Source organism: Triticum dicoccoides, chromosome 3B (assembly GCF_002162155.2).
Source record: "Triticum dicoccoides isolate Atlit2015 ecotype Zavitan chromosome 3B, WEW_v2.0, whole genome shotgun sequence".
Lineage (NCBI taxonomy): Eukaryota > Viridiplantae > Streptophyta > Magnoliopsida > Poales > Poaceae > Triticum > Triticum dicoccoides.
This window is the reverse complement of record NC_041385.1, coordinates 393690168-393708169: the sequence shown is the minus strand read 5'-3', so window position 1 is coordinate 393708169 and position 18002 is coordinate 393690168. Positions and strand designations below refer to the sequence as shown.

Below are 18002 nucleotides of genomic sequence, written 5' to 3'. Positions count from 1 at the left end.
CAAATTTACTTGGAACGACAAGTAAATACCGCATATAGGAAGGTATTGTGGACTCATATGGAATAACTTTGGGGTTTAAGGAGTTTGGATGCACAAGCAGTATTCCCGCTTAGTACAGGTGAAGGCTAGCAAAAGACTGGGAAGCGACCAACTGAGAGAGCGACAACAGTCATAAACATGCATTAGAATTAATTCACACTGAGTACAAGCATGAGTAGGATATAATCTACCATGAACATAAATATCATGAAGGCTATGTTGATTTGTTTCAACTACATGCGTGAACATGTGCCAAGTCGAGTCACTCAATTCATTCAAAGGAGGATACCATCCCATCATACCACATCATAATCATTCTAATAACATGTTGGCACGCAAGGTAAACCATTATAACTCATAGCTAATCAAGCATGGCACAAGTAACTATAATCTCTAAATGTCATTGCAAATATGTTTACCTCATAATAAGCTGAATCAGGAACGATGAACTCATCATATTTATAAAAACAAGAGAGGTCGAGTTCATACCAGCTTTTCTCATCTCAATAAGTCCATCATATATCGTCATTATTGCCTTTCACTTGCACGACCGAACGATGTGTATAATAATAATAGTGCACGTGCATTGGACTAAGATGGAATCTGCAAGCATTCAACTCAAGAGAGAAGACAAGGTAATATGGCTCTAATTAAATAAAAAATCATGCATATGAGAGCCACTAAACATTTTCAACATGGTCTTCTACTCTCGACCCCCAAAGAAAAGAAAAGAAAAGAAAACTATTTACACGGGAAAGCTCCCAACAAGTAAGAAGAAGAACGAGAAATCTTTTTGGATTTTCATTTTAATTTCTACTACAAGCATGGAAAATAAACTAACTATTTTTTTTGTTTATCTTAAGGTTTATCAAACACATAAGAATAAAACTAGAAAAAGAAAATTAAACTAGCATGGATAATACAATGAAAGAGTATGAGCACCGACGACTAGAATAGTGTGTGAACATGAATGTAAAGTTGGTGAGAAATACGTACTCCCCCAAGCTTAGGCTTTTGGCCTAAGTTGGTCTAATGCCAAGGACCGCTGCTACTCTCCCCGGTGTACTAGGAGGTGTAATCAGGATACCACTGGCTGGCCATCTCCGGGTCCCACTGGTAAGATGATGCACGATAAGGGTCCAGTTCAGGTTTCGGCTCAGGCTCAGGTTCTGGAGTGGATGCTTGGCCTCAATGAGCGTACACCGCTTCCGGCGTGACAAGAAAATTATCTGCAATCAAATCAAACAACAGAGGCACGGGCAAAATAATAGTCTCACTGTGTTTCTTATTAAATCTAAGGTATACAAGAGCATCTTCTCTTTGTTGTCAAAAATAAACTCGTGTGCTACCATGCTCTTGTAGTCTAAAATGTAAGGAGGCAATTTTGTCTCCTCTTTCTCATGGTGCCTAATAGGTATCTCAAAATGTCTAGCAAAACGTGAAGCATAGATACCTCCAAAGATGGGGCCTTTTGTACGATTCAGGCTTAGCCGTTTAGCAATGACGGCACCCATACTAAAACTATTATCTCCAAACAAGGCATGGTGAAGAATGATAATATCAGGAACATTAAAGTTCCCACTATTTCCACGACCAATCAAGCATCTACTAGCAAATATGGCAAAGTAGCATAAAAGAGGAAAGTGTATGCTAGAGATTTTTGCATCGGAACCCTTCTTTGGATCCTCTACAGTGAAAGTGTTAACAAAGCCGTCCACATCTTTACGATGGGGTTCCTCTAATTTTCCCTCAAAGGGTATCCTACATACCGCGCAAAAATTACGTAAAGACATTTCTCTGAATTCATCATATAAATGAAATGATACTAAAGGCGGTGACTTCTTAGGATAATAATAAAAGTTTTGCATGAAAGTATTGGTGAGTAAGAGATACTAATCGATCCGGTCGTGGAGGAAATTGGTGAGGCCTGCATTCTCAATCAAAGAATAAAAATCTTCATGAATTCCAGCTTCTTTCAAGAAATTATCGCATGCCCATTCACACGGTCGTACTTCCGCTATGCGAGGAAGATTATACTTGGCTTTTTCCTTCTCTTTAGCTTGTTTTTCCTGGGAGCCTTGGCTAGAAGAGCCCCTCAAAAGTCTCCTTAACATTTTTTGAAAATTTCTGAATTTTAGTAACTTCAAAATAAAAGTGAATAAAACTAAACAAGATTGATAGTAACTACTCCTACAAGTTCCTAGAGCCTATATCATGCATTAGAATTGCTTGGGACCTCATAAATTTAACATGCAAGCTCAAGAACATGTTCACCTATGCAGCAAAAATTTCCAATGAATAAAGCGCTAGAACAAAAACTAATTGGACCAATGGAGGAGTCACATACCAAGGAACAATCTCCCCAAAGTAGTTTTGTGAATGGAGCTTTGAGCAAGGAGATCAAAAATCGCAGAAAAATGAGCTAGAACTCGTGCTTGAGCTTGATGGGGATTTTTTTTGAGAAGAAGATGGAGTGTGTGGGTGCTAGCATAAGTGGAGGGGGGCCACCAGGGGCCCACGAGATAGGGGGCGCGCCCAGGGAAGGTGGGCACGCCCTCCACTCTCGTGGCCTGGTGCTTGCCCCTCCTACAGTGATTTCAGTGCCTAAAATCCTCAAATATTCCATAAAAAAGCATACTAAATTTGCAGGGCATTTGGAGCACTTTATTTTCGGGATATTTTTTATTGCATGGATAACTCAGAAAACAGACAGATAATACTATTTTTGCTTTATTTTATTCTAAATAACAGAAATTAAAAAGAGGGTATAGAAGGTTGTGCCTTCTAGTTTCATCCATCTCATGATCATCAAAATGAATCCACTAACAAGATTGATCAAGTCTTGTTAACAAACTCATTCCGAATAAGACGGAACCGGAGAAATTTCGAATAACACTAAGTTACCTCAACGGGGATATGAACATCCCCAATAATAAGAATGTCACACTTTTTCTTGACAGTAGGGAGAGGAAATTCAAAACCTCCAATAATAATAGTTGGAACTTTTCCAATAGAGTTGATGCTATGAACTTGAGATTGTTTCCTCGAAAAGTGTACCGTATGCTCATTACCATTAACATGAAAAGTGACATTGCCTTTGTTGCAATCAATAACAGCCCCTGCAGTATTCAAAAAGGGTCTAGCAAGGATAATCTACATACTATCGTCCTTGGGAATATCAAGAATAACAAAGTTCGTTAAGATAGTGACATTTGCAACCACAACAGGCACATCCTCACAAATACCGATAGGTATAGCAGTTGATTTATCAGTCATTTGCAAAGATATTTCAGTAGGTGACAACTTATTCAATTGAAGTCTACGATATAGAGAGAGAGGCATAACACTAACACCGGCTCCAAGATCACATAAAGCAGTTCTAACATAATTTCTTTTAATGGAGCATGGTATAGTTGGTACCCCTGGATCTCCAAGTTTCTTTGGTATTCCACCCTTAAAAGTGTAATTAGCAAGCATGGTGGAAGTTTCATCTTCTAGTATCTTTCTTTTGTTTGTAATGATATCCTTCATATACTTAGCATAAGGATTTACTTTGAGCATATCAGTTAAGCACATACGTGAGAAAATAGGTCTAATCATTTTAGCAAAGCGCTCAAAATCCTCATCATCCTTTGTCTTGGATGGTTTAGGAGGAAAGGGCATGGGTTTCTGAACCCATGGTTCTCTTTCTCTACCATGCTTCCTAGCAACAAAATCTCTCTTATCATAACGTTGATTCTTTGATTGTGGGTTATCAAGATCAACAGCAGGTTCAATCTCTACATCATTGTTTTTGCTAGGTTGAGCATCAACATGAACATTATCATTAACATTATCACTAGGTTCATGTTCATCACCTGATTGTGTTTTAGTATCAGAGATAGAAATGTCATTGGGATTCTTAGGTGTGTCTTCAATAGGTTCACTAGAAGCATGCAAAGTTCTATCATTTTTCTTTTTCTTCTTTTTAGAAGAACTAGGTGCCTCTAAATTGTTTCTCTGAGAATCTTGCTTGATTCTCTTAGTGTGGCCTTCAGGATACAAAGGTTCCTGAGTCATTCTACCAGTTCTAGTAGCCACTCTAACAGCAGAATCAGGTTTATTATTTAATTCATCAAGCAAATCATTTTGAGCTTTAAGTACTTGCTCAGCTTGAGTAGCAACCATAGAAGCATATTTGCTAACGAGTTCAAGTTCACCTTTAACTCTAGCCATATAATACCTCACGCGTCCTATTTCAAAAGCATTATTCTTTAACTCTCTACCAACATAAGCATTAAAATTTTCTTGCCTAGCCATAAAGTCATCAAATTCATCTAAGCATGGGCTATGAAATTTAGTAGAGGGAATTTCAACTTTATCATATCTATAGAGAGAATTTACCTTTACTACCTGTGTCGGGTTATCAAGACAATGTGGTTCTTCAACAGGCGGTATATTAAGACCATGTATTTCTTCAATAGGTGACAAATTCTTAACATCTTCAGCTTTCATACCTTTTTCTTTCATTGATTTCTTTGCCTCTTGCATATCTTCAGGACTGAGAAATAAAACACCTCTCTTCTTCGGAGTGGGTTTAGGAACAGGCTCAGGAGTTGGCTCAATTGGTTCAGGAATTGCCTCAGGAATTGGCTCAGGAAGAGTCCAATTATTTTCATTAGTCAACATATTATTCAATAATAATTCAGCTTCGTCGACTGTTCTTTCCCTGAAAACACAACCAGCACAACTATCCAAGTAGTCCTTGGAAGCATCGGTTAGTCCATTATAAAAGATATCAAGTATTTCATTTTTCTCAAGAGGATGATCAGGCAAAGCATTAAGTAATCAAAGAAGCCTCCCCCAAGCTTGTGGGAGACTCTCTTCTTTGATTTGCACAAAATTATATATTTCCCGCAAGGCAGCTTGTTTCTTATGAGCAGGGAAATATTTAGCAGAGAAGTAATAAATCATATCCTTGGGACTACGCACACAACCAGGAGCAAGAGAATTATACCAAGTCTTAGCATCACCCTTTAATGAGAACGGAAATATCTTAAGGATATAATAATAGCGAGATTTATCATCATGAGTAAACGGGGTGGCTATATCATTTAACTTGGTAAGATGTGCCACAACAGTTTCAGATTCAAGGCCATAAAAAGGATCAGATTCAACTAAAGTAATAATCTCAGGATCAACAGAGAATTCATAATCCTTATCAGTAACACAGATAGGTGAAGTAGCAAAAGCAGGGTCAGGTTTCATTCTAGCATTAAGAGACTGCTGCTTCCATTTAGCTAATAATTTCTTAAGATCATACCTATCTCTACAAGCAAAGATAGCTCTAGCAGCTTCCTCTTCCATAACATAACCCTCAGGAACAACACACAATTCATAATCATTGGGAAAACCTTTATCATCACTATCATCAATAATAGAATCTTCAATAATTTCATTCTCTCTAGCCCTAGCAAGTTGTTCATCAAGAAATTCACATAATGGCAAAGTAGTATCACGCACAGAAGTAGTTTCATCATAAGTATCATGCATAGCAGAAGTGGCATCATCAATAACATGCGACATATCAGAATTCATAGCAGTAGCAGGTTTAGGTGTCACAAGCTTACTCAAAACAGAAGGAGAATCTAGTGCAGAGCTAGATGGCAGTTCCTTACCTCCCCTCGTAGTTGAGGGAAAAATCGTAGTTTTCGTGTCTTTCAAGTTCTTCATAGTGATCAATAGATATAAATCCTAATTGACTCAGAGAATAGAGCTATGCTCCCCGGCAATGGCGCCAGAAATTAGTCTTGATAACCCACAAGTGTAGGGGATCACAACAGCTTTCGAGGGTAAAGTATTCAACGCAAATTTATTGATTCGACACAAGGGGAGCCAAAGAATATTATTGAATATTAGCAGTTGAGTTGTCAATTCAACCACACCTGTATAACTTAATATCTGCAGCAAAGTATTTAGTAGCAAAGTAGTATGATAATAAAGGTAATGGTAGCAAAAGTAATATTTTTGGGTTTTGTAGTGATTGTAACAATAGCAACGGAAAAGTAAATAAGCGAAACACAAGATGTGAAAAGCTCGTAAGCAATGGATCAGTGATGGATAATTATGTCGGATGCGATTCCTCATGTAATAGCTATAACATAGGGTGACACAGAACTAGCTCCAGTTCATCAATGTAATGCAGGCATGTATTCCGTATATAGTCATACATGCTTATGGAAAAGAACTTGCATCACATCTTATGTAGTAGCGGGGTCCTAACGGAAACTAAGGGATATTAAGGCCTCCTTTTAATAGAGAAACGGAACAAAGCATTAGCACATAGTGAATACATGAACTCCTCAAACTACGGTCATCACCGAGAAGTATCCCGATTATTGTCACTTCGGGGTTGTCAGATCATAACACATAATAGGTGACTATAGACTTGCAAGATAGGATCAAGAATACACATATATTCATGAAAACATAATAGGTTCAGATCTGAAATCATGGCACTCCGGCCCATGACAAGCATTAAGCATAGCAAAGTCATAGCAACATCAATCTCAGAACATAGTGGATACTAGGGATCGAACCCTAACAAAACTAACTTGATTACATGGTAAATCTCATCCAACCCATCACCGTCTAGCAAGCCTACGATGGAATTACTCACGCACGGGGGTGAGCATCATGAAATTTGTGATGGAGGATGGTTGATGATGATGACGGCGACTAATCCCCCTCTCCGGAGCCCCGAACGGACTCCAGGTCAGTCCTCCCGAGAGAGATTAGGGCTTGGCGGCGGCTCCGTATCGTAAAACGTGATGAAACTTTCTCTCCAATTTTTTTCTCCGCGAGACGGAATATATGGAGTTGGAGTTGAGGTCGGCGGACCCTCAGGGGGCTCACAAGACAGGGGGCGCGCTCCCCACCCTCATGGACAGGGTGTGGGCCCCCTGGTCTTGATTCTTTCGCCAGTATTTTTTATATTTTCCAAAAAGTGCCTCCGTGGATTTTCAGGACATTCCGAGAACTTTTGTTTTCTACACATAAAACAACATCATGGCAGTTCTGCTGAAAACAGCGTCAGTCCGGGTTAGTTTCATTCAAATCATGCAAGTTAGAGTCCAAAACAAGGGCAAAAGTGTTTGGAAAAGTAGATACGTTGGAGACGTATCAATGCTCACTGCCTTTATCACTGAAGAAAATGGAAATTTGATAAGGCCAGATCAGCCAAGAAAGCTCAGTACAAGAAGGAGCATTTTCTGAAGAGAAATGTTGTGAACATGTCTACTGAAGAACTTGTGACTCTTCAGTCTGAAATCAAAGCTCTCAATGATGAATTTGACGCATATCATGCTGATTGGCTAGGTGCCAAGGTCAGATTCGTCAAGCTGGCAAAGGGCCTTAACACCAATGTTGCTGCTGAAGCGCAACAAGAATTTCCTCAGGGTGAAGCATCTGCTCATCCCACTGAAGAACATGCCAGTACAGCTGATGAAAATCAGACTGCTGAAGATACTGAGAGTGCCAGGGTTGCTGAAGAAATTCCAGCTCCTAATGAAACTGCCAGGGAAACCATCAATGTTGCGCCTGAAGATAAACCCAGGCCAGCTGTAGAATCTGCTGCTGCGCCTGAAGAAACTAAACCTGCCAGGGCAACTGCAACAGTTGTGCCTGAAGAATATGTGCCTCTTTCATCTGCTCCCCCTGCAAAGTCATCACACATGAAAAGCATTCACCTTCCTTCTGCATCAGAAGTGAAGAAGACAAAGGCTACAGAAAGGGCAGCTGTGAAGAAAAAGAAAGCATATGTTACCTTAGAGTCTTCGGCTCCCAAGAAAGTGAAGACTTTGACAAGCTCATTCGAAAATCCGATTGATGTTATTCCTCTGTCAAGCATGCCATCAAAGGAGATTGTTCCCTTCGGTGAGGAATATGTCATCACTAATGACATTGATGAAGAGAATCCCTTTGCTGCTACGTCAGAGCAGTTGGATGAAGAAATTGAAGTGGATGCAATCCCTTCATCTCTACAGGTATCATTGCATGTGCGTCAGTTCACTGCTGAAGAGGCAGGTGTTGAAGAAATTTATGCTGAGGATGAGGATGTGGACATCGGGTCTATGACTCCTGTGTTGAACAATGATTATTGGGAAAGTCATCATCCCAATTCTCCTCTGACCACTCCTCTACAGCAAATTCCTCAGTCCCATGTGCAAACTGAAGAAATTCATACGGGTTCTGATGAACGTCAAGTTTCTTGTCTCTCTATTCAAGAAGAAGTTCTAGCCACTAGCACTGATGAAATGGAGACCAAGACCGCAGAAGAAACTACTCCTGAAATTCCTCAGCCTATGCTACCCGAGGTTGTGCAACAAGACGCTCTGAAGACTTCCACTGCAAATCGTCAGCCCAAGCCACAGTCCTCACTCCAAGAAGCAGAAGTTCAAGGTTGATGACTTCTTTGTTGAGCATCATTTCTTCTCTGACTATAATCCGTATGACTCTGCTCGACTTCGCCGCAAGCGTTTCTGGACTGCCACTCAGATGAATTTCTATTCCTCGGTGTTGTTTGATAAGGACAAAGTTTTTGACCATGAGAAACTTCCTCATGTGGATATGGAGTCCCTGCCTTGCTTCACTCCAGTCCTCATTGTTCTTCATGACGCTGGTCTGCTCAACTTCTGCACCGACATCTGGGATTGGAATGAAGAACTCATTCTTCAATTCTATGCTACTTTGCATCTCACAGGCAATGTTGATGATGTGAATTCATGGGTACTAGACTGGATGATTGAAAACACTCATTACAAAGCTCCGGCCTTTGAATTGCTTCATGCCGTCCTAGTCGTTCCTCCCACTGAAGGCGCTCTGAAAGTGTATGAGGAACCTGAACTTTCAAATCATCTGATGCAAGTACTGATGAAGCCTTTTAAGGCTGGCCAAGCTCCAAGGACCACATTCCTCGTCAAGGATTCTCTCTATGTGCCAAGAACCGTTTATCGCATTTTAGCCAAAACCCTCAGCCCAATCAAGGGCCACAACTCTAAAGAAGAAGTTGTTCCCATCAACTACCATGATTTCTTCATGAGGACTTTGGCCAATACTGCTCTGTCACCTTTTGAGTTGAAGCCTTATGTTCCCTGGATCATGAAATTCATCAGATCAAGGTCTTCAATTCATTATAAGGCTGATTTTCAGAATCATCTCAGCTATTTTTCCCCAATTGAAGTCCTCAAATGGACTATTTCCTCAGCTGATGAGAAGGACAAGGCTACTATCATTGATGAAGGCACTCGTCCTCTGGATGGTCAATTTCGCAAGGCTGCATCCTACTCAACCAATGATGACTCTACCACACATGACACTGCTGCAAATGCTTCAAAGCAAAATCCTCAAGCCACTACTCCGTGTATAATGATTGATCGTGAGCTGCTCCTTAGTCTTCATCAGAAAGTGGATAGAAATCACAAGTGGGTCAAGCATCAGTTTGGTGCAATTCTTCGGAACATGACCGTTACTCAAAACACTATGAAGAAGAATCACCATTATCTACATCAAGTCTTCGACCGCACCTAGGCTATTCTTACGCATCTATACACTGATGGTGAACTCAAGGAGATGAACTTCCAACAGGACTTTGACTGGTCTCAACCACCATCAAAGAAATTCAAGAAGGTCAAAGTTCCTCAGCTGGTCGTCAGTTCATATTCTTCATTGCACGAGACAGACAGAGCTGGAGATTTGGACGACACTGCAGCAGGCCCTACATCAACGGACGACCCCAACAACGTTGTTGCTCCTCCATCGACATCATGATGATCTTCTTCAAGGGCGTTAGTCCTCATTTTTTGTCCCTTTTGGTCATTTGATGACAAAGGGGGAGAAATTTGAATTAGTCTTCAAGTGGGTCTATTATATGGGCTTTTTTTTTGTTAAGTTACAACTCTCGTTGTTCTGAAGTGTTTGCTTTGTTGAGTTGTAAACTTAAGTCCTATGGTGGTCTCATACTTTTGACTTCCTTCTGCATGCTTATTTCCTCAAGTACTTAATGCACGCATGCTGAATCTCGTCAGACATCATAATTCATCATGCATTTCAAATTTTTCATATTATATGTCAAATGCGTGTATGAATTACAAGATATAGGGGGAGATCTCCATGATATTACTCTACAATGTGCATTTGCTATCTAAAGCAAATTCCTCAAATATGCACATCTTCAGGGGGAGTTCTTCTATATCTTGCTATCAAAATCCTCAATTATTTTTGCACTTTCAATTGGTATGTTTATCCCCGTTGAAAACTTAACCTATTTGTCATCAATCACCAAAAAGGGGGATATTGTAAGTGCATCGTGTCCCTTAGTGATTTTGGTGTATTGATGACTTATAGGTTAAGGGCCTAATATGTTTGTGAGTGTACACGGGCTCTATAAGTCGATGAGGAGTTTGATATTTATGATGAAAGTCGCCCCCTAAAAATGTATGTCTTTAGCTGAAGACTTTGGTTCTCCTAAAGATTTTGAAAGTGAAGAAATTGGTGTGACCTTGAAGACTTGGATATTCATGTGAGGATTATGAAGCATGAAGACTTTTGTTTTTGTAGTTTTATTTTCTTCTTCTTGAGTCATAGAAAATACCATACTGTTAAAGGGGGTCGAGGTAATACTAAGGAAAGGGATTTCCAAGTGATGCTCATCTCAAAATCCTACACCTACCCAATCCTTTCGAGTGAAGCCATTGGAAATCTCATATTAGTTCAATCAATTTCTTCAGTGACGAGACGAAGATCTTCTGGTCTCTGAGGAATTTGTTCTGACTGGGGAGTTAGGAATTCGCCCTGAGGAACATGATAGCCCGAGGATTTTGAACCTCAAATATCCGATCGTTGTTGTGCTATGTGCCAGTTGTCCCAAAATATCTACTCACCTAACGGTCATAATTGAAGGGCATTTATGTCTTATCATGTCGGGTTGCTCCCTAGGCTATAAATAGCCGCCCCCTACAACCACTAGCTGGTTGGATGCTCCGAGAGAAACTGACACTTGTCATTGAGAGCATCCCATCCTCCGAGGACTTTGAGCGAAAATCATCAAGTGAGGAAAAACCCTAAACCCAAACACCTACAACCCAAGTGATTGAGCATCACTGAAGAGATTGTTCCTATGTGGAAACAATGTTTGTTAGCTTTGAGGACTGTGTATCCTCCAGATGGTTAGGCGTCATGGTCTGAGCATCCAAGAGGAATTGTGGATCGCCGAGTGACTAAGTCTATGAAGGTTTGGAAGTCACTTGAAGACTTACCACGAGTGATTGGGCGAGGTCTGTGTGACTTTATCTTAAGGAGAATACGGTGAGGACTGTGTGTCCTCGGGTATAAATACCCAGCCGCTCCAACCAGATGTACAACTGTCACAACAGTTGGAACTGGTCTACCAAATCATTGTCTTCACCAAGCCAACTGGTTCTATTTCCTCAACCCTTTCATTTCCTCATTCATGTGTTGATGAACCTGATCATTACTATTTGAAGACTTTGACTGGAGACTTTCTCTATTTCCTCAATCATAATTCTTCAGTCACATAGTCTTCAGCCTGCTTATCCTGTTTTCATGCTTTCTGTACTTTGTGCTTGTTTTCATTTCACCATGATGACTATGCTTTTGTTCTATTATGCTTATACCTGAGTACTTATTCTGCTGCTAGTGTGTCGTTGCTTAGGAATTTCTTCACCTAGAAATTCCTCGGTGAGGAATTTGTAAAAATCGCCTATTCACCCCCCCCCCTCTAGTCGATATAACGCACTTTCAAGACTCCTATGGAGCTCAATGTTAACCTTCGCGCTTCCGATGGTGAGTCCTTGTCTGACCGACGCGTTATCATTATCTTTTTGAGAGTCTTGTCTATCTTGTTGTGACTCGTCCGAATATCTCATATCATGTACATATTCTGAGCCAGTTTGTTTCCACTCCCACTTCAGTTCACTTTAGTCACCTTCTTCGTGTTCTACGATATCTTCGTGGCACAATCTCTCATCGTCTCTTTTTCCCCCGTTCTAACTCATTACAGCTCCAGGCCTATTCAGATGCTACGTGGGCTAGTGATCCTTCGGATCGCCGTTCACTTTTTGCTTACTATGTTTTTTCTGGTGGTTCTCTCATTGCCTGGAAGACGAAGAATTTCCCGTTCGAGTGCAGAGGCTGAGTTGAGAGGTATGGCTCTTCTGACGGCAGCTGTGACTTGGTTGTGATGACTATTAGAGGATTTTGGTGTTTCTGTTACTACACCTACCACCCCCTTGTCCGACAGTACATGTGCTATCAGTATTGCGCGGGACCCCATAAAGCATGAGCTTACCAATCATATTGGTGTTGATGCTTCTTATATGCGCGCTACTGTGCAGGATCATGTTATTGCTCTTCAGTATGTACCTTCTGAGTTACAGCTAGCGGACTTCTTCACGAAGGCACAAACTAGAGCAAAACGTAGATTTCACCTCTCCAAACTCAGTGTTGTGGATCCACCATGAGTTTGGGGAGGGGTGTTAGAGTTATATTAGTGATGATTGTTGGTCTTTTGCATCTAGCCTTTTGGCTTCCTCGTGTACTTGTATATATGCTGCCTTTGGCCTCCTAATAAGATTAAGTTGCTATTCCAACAATCCACTCCAAAACCCTACCGCCAGGGACCCCGGTCTCTGGCGATAGGCCAACGCACCCTACCGTCGGGGTCCTTAGCGGTAGATGCCTTATCCACGTCAACTAGGGCGGACGACCGTTAGCGGCCTCCCGTTACCCTACCACCAGGGGGCATGGCGGTAGGTTGCGTTAGGCTACCGCCAGGTCGGGTGGTGGTAGGAAAAAGGGTCAGATCTTGAAGGAAAATCAAAGGGAGATCAGATCCGGCTAAACTTTGCCAAAAGGGTCGAAACACCAAGACGACACTGTATTAATAAAGTACATGTACCAAATTCTCATTTCATGTGGCTACCATGTGACGAATCTATCTAGATAGTGATGTAAGAGTTAAATGTGTGACAACGCAGACCATTTCAAATCGGAGGGATTGAATGTGAGTATGAAACAACCACACTTGCACTCCAACAAAGCACCAGATCAGTTCTTCTCATACTCGAACATAATCTCATTTATATAACAGAGAGTCGTATATCTTGTAATGATTCTGCCGTAATTGTCTATATTTTGTAGTCAGTTTGTTGATGTTTTAGGCATCAACTTTAATAAAGGTGGTTCTGTGAATCACAATGACGCAGAGGCTGGGGTTTTCGGAAAAACAGAAAATCGTCCTCCCAACCTGACCTCTGCATCATACCATGGCAGCAAGGAAAACAATGAACTTCGTTGGTCGCAAGCCCGACATGACCTCTGCATCATACCATGGCAGCAAGGGAAACAATGAACTTCGTTGGTCGCAATCCAACAAAGATCAACCTCTCAGTCCTTGTGGCATTGGAAGTATAACAGTGAGTGAAGACGTGAGACTACTATTCAAGCTTTCAATCATCCAGGAATCCTTTCCATGCAGCAGAAAAAGTACTAGTACTAGTAGTTGTGATCCTATAACTAACCTCTTCTCAGTCTGAGACTGATCTATCCCGACACCTGTACTGACTTCAAAATGTAAATCATGGCTAGATTTTCTTTCACAAAGGTGGTTTTTGGAGAAGGGTATTCACGTGGAACCGGCTTATGTTCTGCCTCTACTTACAGCGGGTGATCATCACAGGAAGAGACGGCGGGCGAAACCGCTCCCGAGTGGCTAGCAGCACCAGCAGCAGCTTAGCTGCATCGGCTGATGCCTTCAAACGCCTGCACGCAGACTCCTGAGAACCCCGTCAGGGCATGGAACACGTTTGGGAGGCTCGTCTGAAGATGGTTCAGCGTCATGGCTCGACTGGTCCTCAAGGAGTTGATGTACCTGGCCTTCTCCTCCTCGACCCTCTTTCTGAACACGTCCAGCTTCGGGTCGTCCTTCGATACTGAGTAGCTCCTGGCGTGCGAACCCTGGCTTGAGCTCTGCATTGCGTTTTCGCTGTGTTTCTCCAACTGGGCGTGGAACTTGCTCTGGATGTTGTCCGATTTCTTCTTCAGCTGACGCTCCTCAGCCTGCTGTATAACGATAGAGTGTATGACTGACAGAAAAGCTTTTATTGCTTCTGCAGCTACCTGTTTATACATAAAAAAAAGAAGGGAACGTTAATTAAAGAAAGGCCAAATGACAAAAGCCCGCATGTGAAAAAAGAGTATAATGGTCAGCACCATTCATATATGGGGTAAGAATGGAAGGTTAGTCGTCCAAATATGTATAATGAATGTTCAACCAAAGCTACCCACAAGCTTGATTTCGCAGTAACAAACAAAACTCTGAAAGAATAAACCATGTTGGTTTAACTCTACCTTCTCAGGTAACTTCTTAAGAGCGTGCTCGAGTTCCCCACAGAGGCTACGGATTCCAGATGAACTTCTCATGAAGCCGTCATTATCAGGCAGGCAATCAGTGAGTCCAATCCATTCGTTAAGGATGGTTACGTACTCACGCTGCAAGGTGATCAGATTGCAGAAGGAATTGTGCCATGCAGAGACTTCGCCTTCCAACTGAGATGTTGCATAGCAATGGGAGTCAGTTGTCGGCTCACTGCCAGGTTGGTTGCCAAGGAGACTGGCTTGCTGGGCAATATGGTTCTGAACCTCATGGCACTCGTACATGTTTCTCCACATATGCACAAGCCTGAGTCACAAGCAAGGAAAATAAGTGTGTCAGAAGAGAAAAATACAAGCAGCACGCGCCACAACAACAGTATGGCACAAGATGCCAGAGGTAAACTAATTAGTATGGCTCAACATAAGTGGCGGCCATATCCTGAATGAAAATAGAGCTCCAGTATGGCTCAACATAAGTGCCGTAAGAGCTATACTTGTGTCTTACGATGAAATTATTATAAGCTAGTATATCTTAACAAGTAACAAGGAAATGTGATAAACAGAGCTTCCTGAAAAGCATTGCTATATATCAGGAATCAAATACAGAGACCACGCCCACGGATTTTCAGAGCTCACCCTGCAGCTAATTCAATAACCTGAGGATATAACTCCTCATCCCTGAGCTTTGATATGGTCAAACATGTCAAGCTTACAGCTTCCTCTAAGGACATTATCCGAGTTTGCAGTTCTTCAATATTTTCCCGAACTTTCTCTGCCTGCAACCTATCATGCTCCCCTGATTCTAGCTTCTTTAGCAATGAACTGTACTTTCTGTATTCAAGCCTTGCAAATTCTTCATCCTGCAATATAGGATAGTCAACAATGTGTCGACTTCTGGCAGAGTAACAAGTCAATATTTATTCATGATGCATCAATTTCCCCTATTGATAGAGGTAACAAAAAATTCCTAAACAATAAACGATTCATCAAAATCTAAGATACAAGCTATAAGCTGTTATCTCAATCCTTGAGTGTATTGTGCAATGCATTTCGGTGAACATAGACCGAATCAAAATAATACTTAAGACTCCCATAGTGCACCTTAACTAACTGATAGAGTTTTTGCTCCTCGTCATAAAGCTTATCTAGTGTTTTGCCATGATAACCGTATCCACAAGCATCACTTGAGGATTCTCTGTTAGCATGTACAGACTTGAATGACCAGCTCCAGGAAAGTGTAGAGAAAACCTTGGCAGACTTCGAATTTTTTCCTGCACATAGAACAACAAACAGTATTCCTCAGGAAGTGATGGTTTGTTAAGAGGTAATAGAGAGACGTATGGAATATGGAATGTCGTTGATCCCGAAATATAGTACTCCTAGTGCCATTACCTATTGCTTTGCAATGTGTTGGTGTATACTTGATACATGACACTTGGAGAACCAAACAATACATAGACAAGAAGGTTGACATACTTATTTTTTGACAGAACAAGAAGGTTGACATACTTCATAGTACATGTATGCATCATAAGAGGCTAGATAAGGGTGTGGTTTTTTTTTTTTTGCGAATAGGCTAGAGTTTAACTTACCAAATGGCATCTAAACAAAATACCAAGGATGATATATGGATGAGAAAAGCTAAATATATTACCTTTCTTTACTTGCACCTCTGAGGGATCTAGCCGGCCGGTAGCAGAATCCAAAAGTATAACAACATCAGTCCCGCTTGCGGCTGCTTTCAAGAAGTACTCATCAATCTCCTTGGCTATTTCTACCAGTGACTTGTCACTAACCCAGGCCATCACCGAAGAGTTCGAGTCCTTTGTTACCCAGCTGCTCACCATGGATGAGTTTTCATCACCCATAACCCTACTCTTTGCTGGATGCGATTCCACACGCCTAAGTATGCCATCAGCATTACCAGAGACGCTTTCATCCTGTCCATCAAATTCTATGTTTGTTTCCACCCAATCGTCATCCATGGTAACCTGTGATTCAACCTCTTTATCGTCCCGATCAGCCAACGAAGATGGAAGAAAATCCAAGGGACGCATAGTGATTGGGTCCGTGTACTCCCACTCCATACCGGGCGGCGGCGGCGGGGGCAGAGGAGTTGAGCAGCTGTCAGTGTCGTCGTCTTCATCCGTGGAATCATACCCGTTGAGTTCACCATCTCTCTTCCGCGTTCTTATCCTTATGGGACTAAACGGTATGAGTGGTGGGGGGAATGGTGATGGCGGCATTGAGGATGTGACCGAGTGTGGTGGCATGGAAGAAGTCACAGAGTATGCCGGAGGCGGTGGTGGTGGTGGTGGTGGTGGCGGCGGCGGCGGAGGGGGAGGAGGTGGTGAGGCAGCGGCTGGAAGGGACTGGTGTGACGATGCAGTCTCCACCTCGGCGAATTGCCGGAGAGTGGCTCCTGTGTTGCGGAGTGCATGCAGGTAGGTAATGTGTGCGGCTGCAAGGTCGACACGGCGGCGCACAAGTTGCTTCATGAGGTTCCTCCTGTCCCTGCATCTCCTCACCGCCTCCTCGTCCTCCACTTTGGAGTGCCTGCAACCCATCTGCCGCCAACAACCTTGAAGAATGCAGATTGCAGCACCGGCCGAAAGGAAATCCCAAATCGGGGGCCTCAGTCAAGATTCCAGATCATCCGCAACACTCGGACTGTTGATTCCTAACAACTCCACCGAAACAAGAAAAGAAACTCTCACATCCTCGCAGGTAGCCCGCTCCTATATCAGTATCTGGCAGACAAAAGGGATGATCCAAACATCAAGATTCAGCTGACACAAACTGAGGCAAAATAATAATACTCGTAAAGAATAACCCCGATTTAACTCTAGCCTGCTCGGATGACTTACTGGAAAGGAAGAAACGCCCGCCGGTCCGCAATCTTGGAGTCGGCGGCCAGCTGGAAAGCTAAGCAGCCCCGGATTGGAGAAAGAAGGATCTAGACAACCTCAGGCTCCCTCCCTCCCTCTGGTCAAGCACACGGACTGGTAGGTGGTGAAGGAGAGGCGAGGAGAGAGGGCGAGACAATTGGGAGCCGAGGGCGAGAGGGGAAAAGGAGAGGGGAAAGGGGAAAGCAAAGGTGTGGGATTTGGTTAGCTTTCTTTCCGGGCTACGGTAAAGTAGCGGTGCGAGGAGGAAGAAATTGTGCAGGAAGGATGGTGGTGGTCAGAGGGGCTGAGCTGCTCCGCCGCTTTCCCCTCTCACGGAAACTCCTCCACTTGTCCTCTCATTTTCTCTTTTCCTTTGGTCTTCTCTTCCCTTGCAGGTGGTATCGTATCGTTAGGTCCACGCCGTCCATGCAAGTGACTCCGAACATTTGCTATACGAGCTAACTACTCCCTCCATATCATGTCACAATATATAAGATCGTTTTTCAATCTAGTTTTATTGTAAGAGGAATATGGGATGGATATTATTCTGTTACCCTGTGCCCCTTATAGAAGCCGAATCGGTACGACAAAAAGAAACAAGCCCACCCCGAAGCCCAAAACAAAACACACCAGTTTCGAGCCGAT

The 18002-nt window shown here is 42.4% G+C and overlaps 1 protein-coding gene across 1 annotated transcript; it reads right to left on the bottom strand.

The window, feature by feature from the left end:
- Positions 1 to 13512: 13512 nt before the first annotated feature.
- On the bottom strand, positions 13513 to 17692 carry LOC119276170 (protein ALTERED PHOSPHATE STARVATION RESPONSE 1-like). The gene is made up of 6 exons (XM_037557177.1): positions 17337 to 17692; positions 16124 to 17219; positions 15571 to 15740; positions 15106 to 15329; positions 14446 to 14776; positions 13513 to 14214 (listed from the first exon to the last, which is right to left on the bottom strand). Exons 2-6 carry the CDS (start codon positions 17034 to 17036, stop codon positions 13828 to 13830), a joined length of 2025 nt encoding a protein of 674 aa, XP_037413074.1. The 5' UTR covers positions 17037 to 17219; positions 17337 to 17692; the 3' UTR covers positions 13513 to 13827.
- Positions 17693 to 18002: the final 310 nt, after the last annotated feature.

Bases quoted from the DNA above. Each gene is read 5' to 3' on its own strand.
- LOC119276170 (XM_037557177.1), bottom strand. From the start codon at position 17,036: ATGGGTTGCAGGCACTCCAAAGTGGAGGACGAGGAGGCGGTGAGGAGA. The intron at 15,741-16,123 runs GTAATATATTTA...TTCTATGTGCAG, and splicing joins AGAGGTGCAAGTAAAGAAAG to GAAAAAATTCGAAGTCTGCC. The intron at 14,777-15,105 runs GTGAGCTCTGAA...CTTGTGACTCAG, and splicing joins GTTATTGAATTAGCTGCAGG to GCTTGTGCATATGTGGAGAA.